The sequence below is a fragment of the Eublepharis macularius genome, chromosome 1 (genome assembly GCF_028583425.1).
Source record: "Eublepharis macularius isolate TG4126 chromosome 1, MPM_Emac_v1.0, whole genome shotgun sequence".
NCBI lineage: Eukaryota > Metazoa > Chordata > Lepidosauria > Squamata > Eublepharidae > Eublepharis > Eublepharis macularius.
The window spans coordinates 8,108,299-8,124,150 of record NC_072790.1 but is presented as its reverse complement, the minus strand read 5'-3'; the positions used below and the strand labels follow the sequence as shown (position 1 = coordinate 8,124,150).

General features: G+C 47.2%; 1 protein-coding gene across 1 annotated transcript in view; it reads left to right on the top strand.

Moving 5' to 3' along the window:
- The window catches only part of PCSK2 (proprotein convertase subtilisin/kexin type 2), a 206,697-nt gene that overhangs the window by 186,492 nt on the left and 4,353 nt on the right, over nt 1–15,852 (top strand). Inside the window, exons 9-11 of the mRNA XM_054999690.1 lie at nt 7,621–7,836; nt 10,941–11,041; nt 12,107–12,334. Of these exons, the coding sequence (XP_054855665.1) occupies nt 7,621–7,836; nt 10,941–11,041; nt 12,107–12,334 (545 nt within the window). The remainder of the gene's footprint in view (nt 1–7,620; nt 7,837–10,940; nt 11,042–12,106; nt 12,335–15,852) is intronic.

Below are 15,852 nucleotides of genomic sequence, written 5' to 3'. Positions count from 1 at the left end.
TGCAGCTGGAGGCAGGGAGAGGGGGGCGACAGCGCTTGCAGCACCATGTCCTTTCTAGTAAAAAACCTGAAGCAACGTAGCTCCAGGAACTGCCAGAAACTCTATGGCAATTCCTAGAGGGTTTTTTCTTACAGAAAGTGATGTGACACTTCAACCAACATTTGAGCGCTCCATAACCCTGCCCACAACCCACCTGCCAGTTGCCAGGCCCTACCCTAATAGGGATGCCGCCCCCACTTGGTTGGATATTCCCCAACCCCAACCCCAGCCCATGCCCCCCCCCCCATTAGTCAGCTGGATGGCGGAGGAAGAAATGCAGGGAAAGAGGGGAACTTGCTAGGTCACAGCGGGCTCTTTTGAGAGTGTCATGATGTCACTGGCAATGTGACAATGTCACTTCCTGTATACTCGAAAGTAGTGTCATCACATCGCCAGGCAAACCCCTGGAAATGGGGCAAAAAACATGGAGATTTTGACCAAATACCAGAGCAGTTCTAGCAGATGGAAATTTCTGGATGCCATCATCACCAACAAGAGTCCACAGTGAGCCAGCAAATGCCCCCGCCCCCAGCTTCTACCGGTTGCCAGGTGACCAGTCAACCCTGCAGTCTTGTCACTTCCTCTCAGCCAACCATACCTCATGGGAGGTTGCAGTAAGGATAAAATGAAGTAGGAGAGAATCATGCTGTAAGCCATTTTGGAACCCCTTTGGCAAGAAAAACAGGCATATATCCAAATATATATCCAAATATATAAATCTGCAAGTACTAGGCATGCAGGAATCATTTCTACGAGGCCTCGGTGCCTATTTACTATTTTCTTTAACTGGGTTTTCTGCAGACTGAATCTAATTATAAATATGAGCAGTCAGTGTGATGCGGTGGCAGAAAAGGCAAACTCAGTCTTGGGTTGTATCAAAAGGGCCATAGCATCAAAATCACAGGAGGTCATAGTCCCTCTCTATACTGCCTTGGTCAGGCCACACCTGGAGTACTGTGTGCAGTTCTGGACCCTCACTTCAAAAAGGATGTGGACAAAATCGAGAAGGTGCAGAAGAGAGCGACGAGGATGATCAGGGGTCTGGAGATTGAGCCCTACGAGGGAAGGCTGAGGGCCCTGGGAATGTTTAGTTTGGAGAAGAGGAGATTGAAGGGGGGCATGATTGCTCTCTTTAAATATTTGAAAGGCTGTCATTTGGAGGAGGGCAAGGAGCTGTTCCAGTTGGCAGCAGAGGATAGGACCTGAAGCAACGGGCGTAAATGACAAGCAGAAAGGTACTGACTGGATATTAGGAAAAACCTCTTCACGGTCAGAGTAGTTCAAAGGTGGAATCAGGGGCCTAGGGAGGTGGTGAGCTCCCCTTCCCTGGCAGTTTTCAAGAAGAGGCTGGAGGAATGTTTGTCAGGGATGCTTTAGGCTCATCCTGGACTAGAAGGTCTGTATGGCCCCTTCCAACTCTGTGATCCTGTGATTCTGTGTAATTGATTTTATCACCGTATGTTCAGGGAGGATACCATGCCTATTCAGAGGAAATGAATGGCTGTATTTTGCTAGGGAGGGCCACCAGGCCATGGTGTTGCTGGAGATCTCTGCCAAGGCTTTCTTGATGTAAATGACACCTTTGCGGTAGGGTTAGGGTTGCTCTTCCTCCAGTGGGGGCCGAGGATTCCCTGCTCTCAGCCTCCTCTTCCCCCCACCTCCACTCACCTGGCTAGTGGGGGGACAGGTGCAGGAACGGGCCTCCCAGGGTGCTCTCCAGGCATGGCATGACATCACTCCCAGGAGTAACACCATCGTGCAGGCACGGGGAGTGCTCTTGGGCTTTGCACCAGGCCAATTTGGCCCACTTGGGGGCCCAAATTAGCCCAGCATAAAGCCAGGGAGCAGTTCTGTGTTCTGCACAATGGTGTCACTCCTGGAAATGATGTCATCACTCTGGACTGGGAGTACGTGCATGCTTTGCACACCTGCAAAAAGAACATACAGGTAAGTGCTGGGAGGGTAAGTGGACCTGATAATCCTATATAGGGTTGTCAGCCCCATTAAAAAGAGTGGCCAATGAGAACTCAGAAGTTGAGTTGCCAGTTCTGAGTTGGGAGAATTCTGGAGATTTGAGGGTGGAGCCTATGGAAGGAGGGGCTTGGGGGGGCAGCGAGCTCAGTAGGGTCAGGTACCATAGAGTCCATTCTCCAAAGCAGTTATTTCCTCCAGGGGAACTGACCTCTAGATATCAGTTCTACTCCAGGCCCCATCTGGAGATTGGCAACCAGTTTGCACTGTTGGGGCACGCAGATGTCTTAAATTTGCTTATATATTCTTTGTTTGAAACATCCTGGTAGTTTTCTTCCAGCTTGAACTCCCCATCACCACCACTTAAAGAACAAATGTCTTTAATAATCAAATTGTGGTCCCTGCAAGTTGCCTTGTATAAAATTGGCTTTTTATGTCCATGGTGAGTTCTTCAACAATAACAAAAACATTCATGGGCTGAACTAATTTATTTGTGTTGTGGGCCCTGGCTTCATCACAATATATAGTATGCAGTTTGCTTTCTCTCCTTGTCTGCGCTGCTGACGAACATTATTATTGCCTCAATAAGATGGTTGTGCCTAAGGGATCAAAAAAAAATCTATGATGATGCAAATTACCTAGGGAAAAGTATTAAGAATTTATAATCTCATATTGCCATTGAAATTGGCTTCTCCAGTTAAAGGGTGTTAAAAGTGAACTGTATGTCTCATTTTTCTTTAAGAGAGGGTTATGAACAATTGGATTTTTCATTGCTGGAAGGTGGTGGTTGAGAACAATGTGCTGGAGATATCTGAATAGCAAAGGGTTAGAACTATGTATGATACCAAGCCAAGGGAGTTGGGAGGAGAAGCTGTGGATGAAAAACTTTTCAAAGCAGTCAGTTCTGTACCAGATCTGACGGGCTGATCATATTTCTTTCCCATTTTAAATCTCTTTACTTACCTTCAATATGGTTGTTGCTCCTGTGATCGGATTTGTTTTGCTTATGTTACGATTGGATCTCTTTTTATCCCATCTAAGGCTGAACTTCATTTTATAGGTTTCTTACAAGATTATATAACAAAAAGAGGATGGGAGCATGGATAAACCTACACACCAAACAATAAACCAAAAAACCCTCAATATTTTTAGTACTGAGATCCCTTAAGGATTATGCCCGATTAGATTGGCTGCATTTATTTGGGATCCAGTGTGAGTAGTCAGCCCAGCCTCCACCATTTTAATAGCTGCTTATGATATAAAAATCATAAGCCCCTTGAATCTGATGCACCTTAATTCACAATAGTAAACCAGCCAGCTGAGCAAAGCATTGCTGGATCTCACCCGGGAGAGTGAGCCATGAATAGAATGTGAGCAAAATCTGAGTGATTGGGCATGATTGACTCCTGCCTCCCCACACTGCGGAATGGGCTATCTTGACAAAAGAGGTGCTTGTGAGTCACCACCATCCTGTAAATTCCAATCTCCCCCCTTCCCATTGATTGAATCCTATACTATGTCCGAGGGTCATCAATCAGTTCTGATAAGTTTAAAAACTTTTCCTGGGAACATTTAACCAAAACTCTAAATTAATCAGCCATCTCCAGGAACATGTAATTAACTGCCATTTCTTTGTAAGGCACCAGGAACAACCAATCTAATTCCTTTGTCACACCCCAGTAGCACCAATCAAAGATACTCAATCATTTGTCATTCCCAGGAGGTGACCTTTAAGGTCCTTTGTCTTAACAGCTAAAGTGCTCTCCAGCCCCAGGGCACAATCAGCCCTATAAGAACTCTAGTTCTTCCCCAATCAAATCAAGCAGTGTGGTGGGTGCCTATTTGAATCTTAGCACTGCTCCCTCAGAGTCTCCCTCTCTGGGCCTTCCTCCCTGGCCAAAGATGCAGGACGTTCAAAGCCCTCTCCCCCCGTGGACTACACTACTCCTTTGATGGTAACTATATCATGAATCCCTTACTCTATTCCAGCCTCTGGCTAATTTCCTAGGACTCTGGTATGCTTGTGCAAACTATTTATTTGCTTCCTCTGTGTGTGTGAGAGAGACAGTTTTCTCCTTTAAATAAAAATTACTCTTTATTTGGAAGACACCTATCTCATCAGTTTCCTTGGGGAGGGGACCTGTAAGGATCATGCCAAGACACGTTTACACAAGTTTCCATAGAATTCACAAAGCTTTATTAAATGAGTCTAGTATCATAATCTTCCGATGGTCATCCTACAAAGGTCTCTGTCCAGAATAAGTCACCACAACAGCATAGACACATAAATCCCTCTCAGGCTAGCATCCTTCCCCCGCTTACTGCCTGGGAACTATGTGTACAGGGCCTTGAAGCCTCCAAGGCCACAGAGACTCTTTTCCCAGTGCTAGGAGCAGGTTCATGAAAACAATCAGCTCATGGGAACCTCCACCTCCCTGCTTCCAGCATGGCAATGGCAGATGCTAGCCTCTGATATTTGGCCACCTCAAAGGTCACTCTCCTCCTGGTTTCTCTGGATACTCTCTGTGAAAGTCTTTTAATAGTTTAGGAGCCCAGACATCAGTGGCTTTAACGCATTCAGCCTGGCTTTTGGGGAAGTATTTCAACTGGACGAGATATTATAGTTTTCCATGTCTCCGTTTAGAGTCTAATATAAATTTGACTTCATGGTGGGGATGCCCCTCTAGCATAATGGGGGAAGGTGTTGCCGGTTCTGAGTGCCACTTACTGGGTCCTGGGTCCTTTTTCAGAAGGCTGAAATGGAATGCTGGGTGTACCTGCTTCAGACTTTTAGGTAACTCTTACTCCACTGTAACCTCATTTATGAGATGAATCACTTTGAAGGGTCCTATAAACTTCCTCTCCAATTTTTTGCTTGGTTGATTGCATCTCAGATGCCTGGTAGAAATGTACACCTTATTCCCACCTTTAAGTCCCAGGGGGGAGATCTTTTCTTGTCTGCTTGGTGTTTATAGTTCAGTTTAGCTTGTTCTGAAGTTTGCCTAATCACATTCCATTGTTTTACGATGTCAGCCCACCATTGCTGTAAATCACCTCCCTTCTCTGCTGAGTCAGGCTCCAATAAGGACATGGTTTCCCTTCAAACCCTTGCGTAATTTTAAGGAGGGTAACTCCAATAGAGCTATGTACACTTTTATTGCAACAGCACTCTGCAAATGCAAGATAGTCCACCCAATTATCCGGTTGGTAATTGATATAACATCTTAAAAATTGTTCCAAAACCTGATTCAATCTTTCACTTTGCCCATCAGTCTCTGGATGATAGGAGGAGCTTAGTCCCTGTTCGATTCCAGTTACTTTTAGTAACTCCCGCCAAAAGCTGGCAACGAATTGGGGTCGCCTGTCAGAGACTACCTTGTTAGGAAAGGAATGTAAACGTACTACGTGCTGTATAAACAAGTGGGTTAGCTTCTTTGCTGTGAGGATTTTAGAGCAGGAACAAAATGGGTTTACTTAGAAAATAGATCAACGATCACCAGAATTACTATCTTCCCTTTGGAAGAGGAGTGGATACCGGGACTCAGAGAATGAGCTTGGACCAAAAGACCCTGCAGAAGAGCAAGAACCCAATGCAGGAGCATTGACTAGAACTAGAGCTAGTGTGAAGCTCCGCTCAGGAGTTTTCTGAAAGCCTATCGACTATAGGAGCTTGATGGAGGGGACTCCAGTGCAGTGGACCCCATGAGTAGCATCAGCCAGAAGAGAACAGGAAATGAGAGACCGTCAAAGACCTCAGCTTTACTGACCAAGTTGGATCAGGGGAGGACTGTTCCCAGATGTGGATGAGGAGGATGGAGAGGTACAGGAGGAGAGGGGAACGGCAGGAGAGAATATGGAGCAACTTCGGGCAGAGATGGGAAAGTTGAGATGTGACATGCACACGTCCATGAGGAATGTGCAGGACTTATTACAGGCGGCCGTACCTCCAGAGCAGTCGGTCGGTCGACCGGCAACTGCAACCACTCCTCCCTTCCCCCCACAGACAAGGAGCCCCAGCGCCTCTGGATCAGCAGTTGCTGCCAGACGGGCGAGCTCCAGTGGGGCTACCTGTGCAACCTGCACCTCTTGGTTTGGTGCCAGGAGGGCTGTTAGGACTGCCCACACAACCTGCTCCTCCCGGCCCAGCACTGCTGCCTCAGCTGCCGTTAGGCAGGCAGGTGCCGTTGGGATTGCTGGCACAACCTGCTCGTTCCATGTTGGATTAAACCCAAACTTAGTAGCTAAAGCAATGATCCGAGATGATCCACCCTAGCAGGGTTCATGGATCATCTTGGATCATTGCTTTAGCTACTAAATCTGGGTTTAATCCAACATGGTAGAATTCAACTTCCACTGATTCAGACCAATCTGAGACTTTAGCAGCCTATGCTCTAAACGTGGTGCCGTATTCATGCACGGGCCGCTTGCCTTGTCGCAGGCTCTTCAGTTTAGTCCTTGCCCTCTCCCCATCCAGGGGATCTTCATATTGCACCTTCAGTGCCTGCAGAAAAGCTCTCATACTCTGGATCTCTGGGGCTTGCATGGAGTTACATACCACTTTGCTGTGTCCCTTCCCAGCTGGAGCCCTAAATAGCTCACCCGGCTTTCTTCATCAGGGAAAGTATCTCCCCATTCTCGTAAGAACTTGGCCGCTTGCACTATAAAGTATCCCAGCTCCTTGGAGTTGCCTTCAAAATGGGCTTCTCACTTCCTCTGGCCCCACCACTACTGGGGCAGTGGCTGTGCTGGTCCTGGGCGAACGGGTTGAGCAGGAAGTCCCAATGGCACCTGCCCACCTGGCAGCAGCTGCAGTGTCGGCACCGGGCTGGGAGGAGCAGGTCTTAAGTTGCTGCTTAAGGGCATGAAAGAACAGCTCACAACAGGAACTGCAAAATTTTGTGAAGCTATTTGCAAAGCTCGACAGAATACCTGAAATATATAAGGGACTAGTGGCTAACTTACCTCAAGCCACCATTGAGGGGAGGGGGGATACAAATTATTGGGCACAATTTTAAATTTTTTACTGCATCAGTTGATATACCTATCTCTTTTAATTCATTTATAGGTAACTTATTTTCTCTAGTCCAACCTGTTGGAGGTTGTTTTTAACGATTGATGGTAACCAAATTGTTTGACTTTAATTTATGCTGGTCAATGACTGTAATAAACACTGATTGATTGCTATCTTAAGTATTTTGTCAGGGCAAATAGCATGTTGAAGCCACTTGGGTTTCTGAGCAAAGCAGGGGCTGTTTTGTACGGATCTGCCAAATAATCTGCCTGCTGGCAAGTTAAGTGGGCTTTATCCATTGTAACAAAACACGGCCTTGTTCCCTATTATTTCTCCAATTGATTCTCTGTAGCGTACCTTACTATCTGCCGGAAAAATCTTTCATGCACCAAGGTAATGAAGAGGTAAATGGGAACATTCTGACTTGTGAAAGGTGCTGCAATTAGTCCTAAATGCTAGTGTGCCGAACACAATCTGTTTGTCTCTTTAGGTAGGTGTTGTATTTAACTTCTCAGTTTTAATGGCTCCTTGACAGAGTGCAAATCAGGTGGGCATGTCTGTTCATACCATCTAATCGATGGCATCCCCCCTTTCTGCAGGGCCGTGGTGGAAAAGGAAGCATCTACGTGTGGGCATCTGGAGATGGTGGCAGTTATGATGACTGCAACTGTGACGGCTACGCATCAAGCATGTGGACCATTTCCATCAACTCGGCGATAAATGACGGTCGGACAGCTTTGTATGATGAAAGCTGCTCCTCTACTTTGGCCTCCACTTTTAGCAACGGGAGGAAGAGAAATCCTGAAGCTGGTGTGGTAAGTGCTCCCACTGTGATATTTAGTTCTGTCCCATTTTTCCTTCCGTGCTCAAACTCCCCCTCAGTCAACAGTATCCTGGCTGATTTTTGTAAACCCTTTTCGGCTGTTACGATTTTGGCACTCCGACCTTGCATAACCAATCACCTCAATTTACGTGGCTGCCATTTTGTGTGAACAGGGGCAACTCGTGTGTTTTCCAGCTTCAATAGGCACAAGTGCTGAAAGTCAGAAGATACGCATGTTGCCCTGTTCACATAAAACAGGGGCTGTGTATATCAAGAGGGTACCATGTAAAGTGCTCTTCTGGTATGAGAGGGAGGGCTGCCAAAATCATCATTACTGCAGTGAACTCCGGACCCATCTCTAACGACTCGTATAGAAGACCCCGTGCGAGGAATCTGCTGCTGTGCCCTGGCATTTCAGGCTGCAGTGGGGGTCACAAGTGGATGGCAGTGCCTTTGTGCTGCGAAATATGCCGCTGGCATCACCACTCATGGATGACCCCCCCTCCCCCCAAGCCCCATCGTATTGTGCCCATCTCTTTTGATGCTGCAGGAAGAATGGCTGGCAAACAAATCAGGCAGAGACCAGAGGATTTACCTAACGAAACTGTGCCTCAAAGCCCGGTCTCGCTGGTGATGGCCAAGGTGGTGAAAATGGATGCAGGGCCACCTAAGGAAGAGCAAGTTCAATTTCCTTTGAACTGCGACGCTGCAGAGAACTTCTGCAGACATCCATGTGTGGGGGATCAGAGAGAGAAGGCACCCCCTGCAAGCATCCCAGCATCCCACAAACCCCTTGGCACATTTAAAGCGAACATCCTGGGGGGGGGGGACATGTGTGGGGGATCAGAGAGAGAAAGCACCCCCTGCAAGCCCCCAGCAAACCCCTTGGCACATTTAAAGCGAACATCCTGGGGGGGGGGACATGTGTGGGGGATCAGAGAGAGAAGGCACCCCCTGCAAGCCCCCAGCAAACCCCTTGGCACATTTAAAGCGAACATCCTGGGGGGGGGGGACATGTGTGGGGGATCAGAGAGAGAAGGCACCCCCTGCAAGCATCCCAGCATCCCACAAACCCCTTGGCACATTTAAAGCGAACATCCTGGGGGGGACAGCCGGCCTATGACCTTTTCAGGGCTCAGGAGGAGCAATTTGCGTGCTTGTCTCCTGCACGTGGGCTTGCGCAACAGCATGCAAACGGGGCTGGTGTCGATCTATTTAAGCTCCATTTTGCCCCTCCTTCAAAAGTGCAGGGATTGTTTCTCTTGGTGCCTCCATAGGCTTGCCTGCCCAGTCTGAAGGGGCAGAACCCAGGGACAGACACAGCAAGCAGAGGCTGTTGAGTGAGGAGCACGGCTGTTCTTCATATACGGCGGTGTGTATCCCACCACGTGTGCAGGAGAGTTTCCCCTCATTCTCAGCTTGGGCGGCAGCTGCCCCATGCAGGTCTTGCTACTCTGGAAACGTTCCAAGCTGGAATGATCAAGAGCTGATCTGCCCCACCACGAAGGGTTGCCAATCTTCAGGTGGATCCTGGAGGTCTCCTGGAACTACAACTCACCTCCAGCCTACAGAGCCCAGTTCCCCTGGAGAAAACGGCTGCTTTGGAGGGTGGACTCCATGGCCTTGTGCCCCGCTGAGGCCCCTCCCCACCCCACCCCAGACCCCACTCTCCCCAAGATCCATCCCCCAAATCTGCCAGAATTTCCTAGCCAGCCCAGATTTGGCAACCCTGCCGTCCTGTCACTTCGTAGTAATCTGACGTCTCATTTTCTGATGGCGTGCTCCAAGCCTTTATTTTTATTTATTTGTTTGTCTATTGATTTAAAACATTTATGTGCCATCTTTCTGCCCAATTAGGTGGCAAACAATTTAAAGGGGATTTAAAATAAACTTTTAAAAACAGCACATTCATAACTGATGATTAAAAACAACCAGTCAGTCAGTAAGGGTACCCCAGGTGAAACAGAAAAGTCTTCACTCACTGGCAGAGCACAACGATTGTGGGGGACAGACAAATCTCCCTGGGGAGGGGATTCCATCATTTTGGTGCCATGACCAAGAAGGCCCTGTCTCAGGTCACCACCCATCTAACTGCAGGTGATGGGAGGCACCTGAAGCAAGACCCCTGAAAAGGATTATAATGGTCATGTATGTTGTTATGGGAATAGATGGTCCTTAAGATGTGCATGTCCCGGGAAACAGATGGGAAGCCAATTCCGATGGAACAAGTCTAGAATGACGTGGTCCTTACAACCCAGATGGTATTTTCATTGCAGAATTTTGCACCGACTGTAGTTCTCTGACACTCTTCAAGGGCAGTCCCATGTAGAGTGATCGTCTACTCAAGGATGACAGTTCTTATCTTCTAGCTTGTGGTTTCTGGTTCTCCTTTGGCCTAGTCTCTCCCCCCCTTCCAATCAGGGTTCAATAGTGATGGTAATAAGTGTTATCGTTAATACAGGCTCTCACCTTCCCTTAGCGTTTCAGGGTGGTCTATTCCACCAGCTATTCCTCCCCCCTTTTTATTTCTGTCATTCACAATGATGGGCACTGACCACGCGGGTTCTAATTTAATGAGGCAGAATGTTAAGAGTGAAAAGAGGAATGAGCTTGCAGTAGCTTTTTATGGCATTCAGCTGTCTGTGTTTACATAACAGCAGACTGTGTGCTTATTTAATAATTGTCTGCAAATATAGGAAATTGGAAAGAAAATGTACATAATGTCTCTTAGTGGTGGTGACTGTGATACAGAAAAAAATTGCCTGCCTTCGAAGACGTTGCAAAGACAAAGCCAATTATGCCAAGCGGTGGAGCAACCAGAACTATGTCAGCCTGCAAAAAGGTCACTTAGCAGTGTCTGTTTAGGCCGATGCCTGCTTGAATTTTGCATAGCTGATGATGAATGATTGACTACCCACCCTTTCTACTAGCTTTTATTACTTTGGACTGCTTGTTGAAAGGGATTCAAGTATATAACAGTAAAGCCTGCGGGGAGGGGTGGCGGCAGATAGTCGACTTCATATGATGGTCTGTCTATCCCACATGTGAGAGAATGGATTTCTTCTACCTAATTAACTTTCCTGTACGCTGTTGCAGGCGACAACAGACTTATATGGCAACTGCACACTGCGCCACTCCGGAACATCTGCAGCCGCACCAGAGGCCGCTGGCGTGTTTGCACTGGCGCTGGAGGCAAAGTAGGTGAACGCAGCTGTCAGTCATATTGTTAAAGAGTTTAAATAAGTCCTTGTAACCGCTGTGCTATGGGATGCATGAGCCAAAATTTAAAAGTACATCTTGTCTAAAATACCACTATTTGCTACCTACCATAATCTTGGATGCGAATTCATTAATGTATGTATCTGAAGCAAGAGCATGGCTACGTGCCCTTAAACTGAGATTAAAACTGCTCTGTGCTGACAATGGTTTGCTAGACAGACACTCTATATCGGGATGCCCACCAATCGACTTGGATGAAACCCCAGGATGAGAAACGAATGATAGTTGGAATGTTGGTTGATGGTATTTTTGAGATGGGCAAATCCAAAGCATTTTCTGTGATTAAAAATAATTCATATAGGATTATATTAATGTTAAAGAACGTAAGAAGAGCTGTGCTGGATCAGACCAGCGGTTCGTCCAGGCCAGCATCCTGGATTGCCTTTTCCTGATGCTCTCCTCCAGTCAGACTCCTCTCCTCCCTTGATCCAATTGTCCGCAGCTTCTGTCCATCCAGCCATCTGGTTCATACAGACAGCAGTCCCTTTTGCTTTCTCTTCTTGCTCTCTTACCCAACCGCTTTCTGCTCCTACTCCCGTGTCAGCTCTCCATCTTGAAGGTGTGTGGGACTGGATGATGTGTGGAGATCTGCCAGCACAGGCTGGCACAAAGAAGAGAGATTTCCATAGGTCTTCATGGAGACAGGTTTCCCAAGCTACCTAGATGTCGATGGTGGCCGTAATGATCCAGAACACCAACCTATTTTTCTTTAAGATCGCCTTCTCCTGTCTAGCCCCATGGCCTATTTATTCAGGAACTGGGACACAGTGCTAGCACAAAGCTGTCCTACAGCTATCGGTACGGACTGCGTTATGGAAATATAATTCTCCTGTACTTTTAAAAAAAAATCCTCCATGTTTGCAGAAGGAGTTCTTCTTTCCCACCTCCATCCTTCCTTTTATAAACAGAAGGAAGCCGTGCTTTTCTTCTGAAGCTGTCTTTCAAGAAGAGCCCCTAACTCTCGCCCTCTTGCTCTCTCGCAGCCTGGATCTGACCTGGAGAGACATGCAGCATCTCACAGTCCTCACCTCCAAGAGGAACCAGCTCCACGATGAAGTTCACCAGTGGCGGAGAAACGGGGTCGGCCTGGAGTTCAACCACTTGTTTGGCTACGGTGTCCTTGATGCCGGGGCGATGGTCAAGATGGCCAAAGACTGGAAGACTGTTCCAGAGAGGTTTCACTGTGTTGGTGGTTCAATACAAGAGCCACGGTAGGTTATCAATCCATTTATAAGATTGTTTTTCTCTGCTTCTGCTTGGGCTGCAATAGATCGTTTTACTCACTGGCTATTGATGTTTTTAAAAATATTTTAGGTTTTGAAAAAGGTTAGTACTGCATTACCCAGGTGTGGGGTATGAAGAAGGAATAAATCAAGTGACTCAGTAAAGTCAGCGGGACTTAGCCATGCTCGTTCCCTAAGCAACTACAAATAGCTACCACATTGGCCCCAAGGACCGACATGATCTAGATGGGGTCAGATGCTTCGTTCTCCTGTGTTAGTCCCATCCTAAGCACAGTGACACCCTGCTAGGCCCACTGAAGTCAGTGGACTTACAGTACTCCTTAGACTTTGAATCAAGATTTTGTGTTGCATAGTGGTTTTCTACAAGCGTTCAACTGGTGTACTCAGGTGGCACACACAACCTTTTCAAGCATTTTTCTGTTCTACTGTGACAACTCTCATCCAAGTTGTTCCAAATATCAAGTATAATGTTACCAGGCTAGATTTTTCAACCAATATATGGTGCATATTTAGCCAAACCAATACAATTTGGATACTGCTGCCTTTTTGATACCAAATATATTTGACAACCTATGGAATAGTTGATGAGTCTATTTTTTTGTTGTTGTCCCAATAGCAGTCGTGAATATTCAGAACACTTCAGATTTTACTTGGACATGAATAAAACTTTTCAATACAAAGTTAAGTGACTAGGACAGGGAAAGGTTACCCTTTGGTCGAAGGAAGGCTCCAGACTTGGGTAAGCAGAACGGTGGGGTGCCGGGCATTGGCTCAGATCCCGCTTAGCATTTCCAGAGGCACTGCACGTTCAGTACCGAATCAAATGAATCATCTCTGGGAAAGTAGTATGTTTATTTGTTGCAAGCGCAATTGTGTATATTGAAGGTTGGATCTAAAGTAGACCATTCTGCAGGTGCAAAGGTTTCTGCCCATGGATCCTGAAGGGCCTCCTCTCCCTCCTCACGGCAGTCTGAAATGCCCGTTGGAAACTTGTTCCCGGGGCGGGGGGGGGGGGTGTTCCCTCTCCTCCAAGAATAAAATTTCAGGGAACGTTTTGGGCTGCCAGGGGAAGGTGGAAGGCAGGAAAATGATAATCCATGAGTGGAAATACTTGCACCAGCATAAACATCTAGTCCAGAATAGATCCAAGCCTCAGAGTAGAATTGCTATATGTGAATATTTCGCAAACATTGCGAAGTCGTATGAAGAACATCTCTTGGGCGATGGGGTGCAATTGGGCCCTCTTTTTCCTTAAGTCCCATGTGAACTCAGCCTAGCCCTCAGGTAAACTGTGAGCATATTTATAAGCTTACTTGAGAAAACATGTTGAGTGTTCAGTTTGCTCTTTGTGTATTTTCCTTCACACTTTTTACAAACGCGCCATCTTATAACAAGAAGCAGATTTGGGTGGATAAGAGGATTTCCAAGAAAGGGCATAAAAGAGCCTCTCCCGTGTGCCTGGCTTCTGCCAGGGGTGTCATACGCAGTCCTCCGGTCGCTTACTCAGCTGCATCTGCAGGAGAACCAGCCAAGTGCGTGTTGCTCCCCTTTGCCCTGTTCACGCAGGTTTGCGTCCTCCCGCTGATGTTACGAGAAGGGCTCTTGCGGGGTCCCTGTGAAGAGGGGCCGGGCCAGGCCCTATGGGACAAAGCACCGCCGTGCCGCAGTGGCAGTGCTTCCGCGACTCATCAGGAGCAACTCAGTTGCGCAGGCAGGTTTAGAGTGTTTTCCAGCTACATGCCTTGTAGCAGCAACACTTGCACAGCCAGGATGCAGCATCTTGAGCCGGGAATTGCAGGACTGCAGCAGCACATGTGGGGTCATTGATGGACACAGCAAATGATCCAAGGACCTATTCCATCCACTGGAAGTGTGTAGAATAGCACCCTGTGCTCTAAGATTGGCCTGTTTGTGTGTGTGTGTGTGTGTGTGTGTGTGTGTGTGTGTGTGTGTGTAAGTGGGAGAGAGAAAGAAAATGCCGGATTCCAGACATGACATCCCTGTGTACCCAGAGCCCAGTAACCACCTAATCAGTAGTACACACTACCCACAATAATCCCAGTGCACACAGTTGCCCTGTTGGCTGGACCGGGGAACATGTCTATTCTTTTCATGCATTTATAGCTTCAGTATATTCAAATCAGAATCCTGAAAAACCCGGTGGTTGCTTTGCATGTAATGAAGCTATATGTCCATGCAGAATACACATCGCCACTGCTCTGACAACAAGGTGACAACATGTTTCTGGACCATCTGTGGCTCCTGGTACATGTTGGTGTATTATCTGAAAAGGGGGGGGGGGGAGGTGTTTAAAGACCTTTGCAATTCAGACCAAAACACCTTTCTGCATGTGTTGGTGATATACTTACAACATGTGCCTTGAAATCCTGGCTGGGTGCTTCGGTTGATGCAGAAGACCATGCACATCCCCTCCTAGAGCCACCGTTTATTACATGCAAAGATAGCTTCAGGTGGTTACATCATGTTGGTCTGCACTAGATGCAGGGCCGGATCTAGGGTTGCCAACGCCCAGGGCAACCCAAGTCCGCCCCCCCCTGCGCGCACAGCACTGCGTGATGACGTGACTTCTGTGATGTCATCACACAGGGCAGAGCGTGCTGCCAGTGGGGCGGCGGCAGCAGGGGCGGCTGAGAGGCCGCCCATGCCATTCGCCTGCCCCACTGAGGGGGCAGCTGGCTTACCGTGTGTTCCCTGTCCTGCGGGGCAGGTGAATGGTGCGGGCAGCTGCTCAGCCACCCGCGCTGCCGCTGGCATGCTCCCAGCAGCTGGCAGCTGTGCCCGGCGCCCCCTCTTTGGCAGTGCCAGGGGCAGACTGCCCCCATGTCCCCCCCCCATCGATCTGACCCTAACTGGATGAGCCAACTCTTGTTAGTCTTTAAGATGCTACTGGACTCCAACCTTGCTCACCTCCACGCAACGAGTTGCCCACAACTAGAGTCTTGCCACTCTGGCTAGATACTCTCTACCTCAAGCCCATTAAACGAGACAAATTATATTAAGATATTAGGATTCATTACGTTCTTCTCTGACTTATTCCACTCTGTAGCAACGAGTTTGATTATACGGTCATTGTAGTTTGAATGCTGCACCATGGCAGCATTAAATAGTTTATTTGTTTTGTGTTCTCCAGGTCTCCAATTAAAGGCTAGGTAGTCAGATTATTTTTTGATTTTCTTCATGTTGTAAAGCAGAATGAGTCAACAAGCAAATCAATTAATACTAATTGACTGCAACAGCTAAAGTTCAATTAAATTATTTGAAATACTAACCTAATGACAGCCAATTTATGTCTCCAACAGCTGCAATTTACTTATTCAATGTTATCACTGAAAATGGCTTTGCTTTATTGGAAAGGAAATTGATATACAGCTCTAATATAAAACTGATGCTGTTTATGGAGGTCTGGGTATTTTATTTTTTCAAAACTCATGATTTTATTTGCACAAAAACAAATGTAATAGATT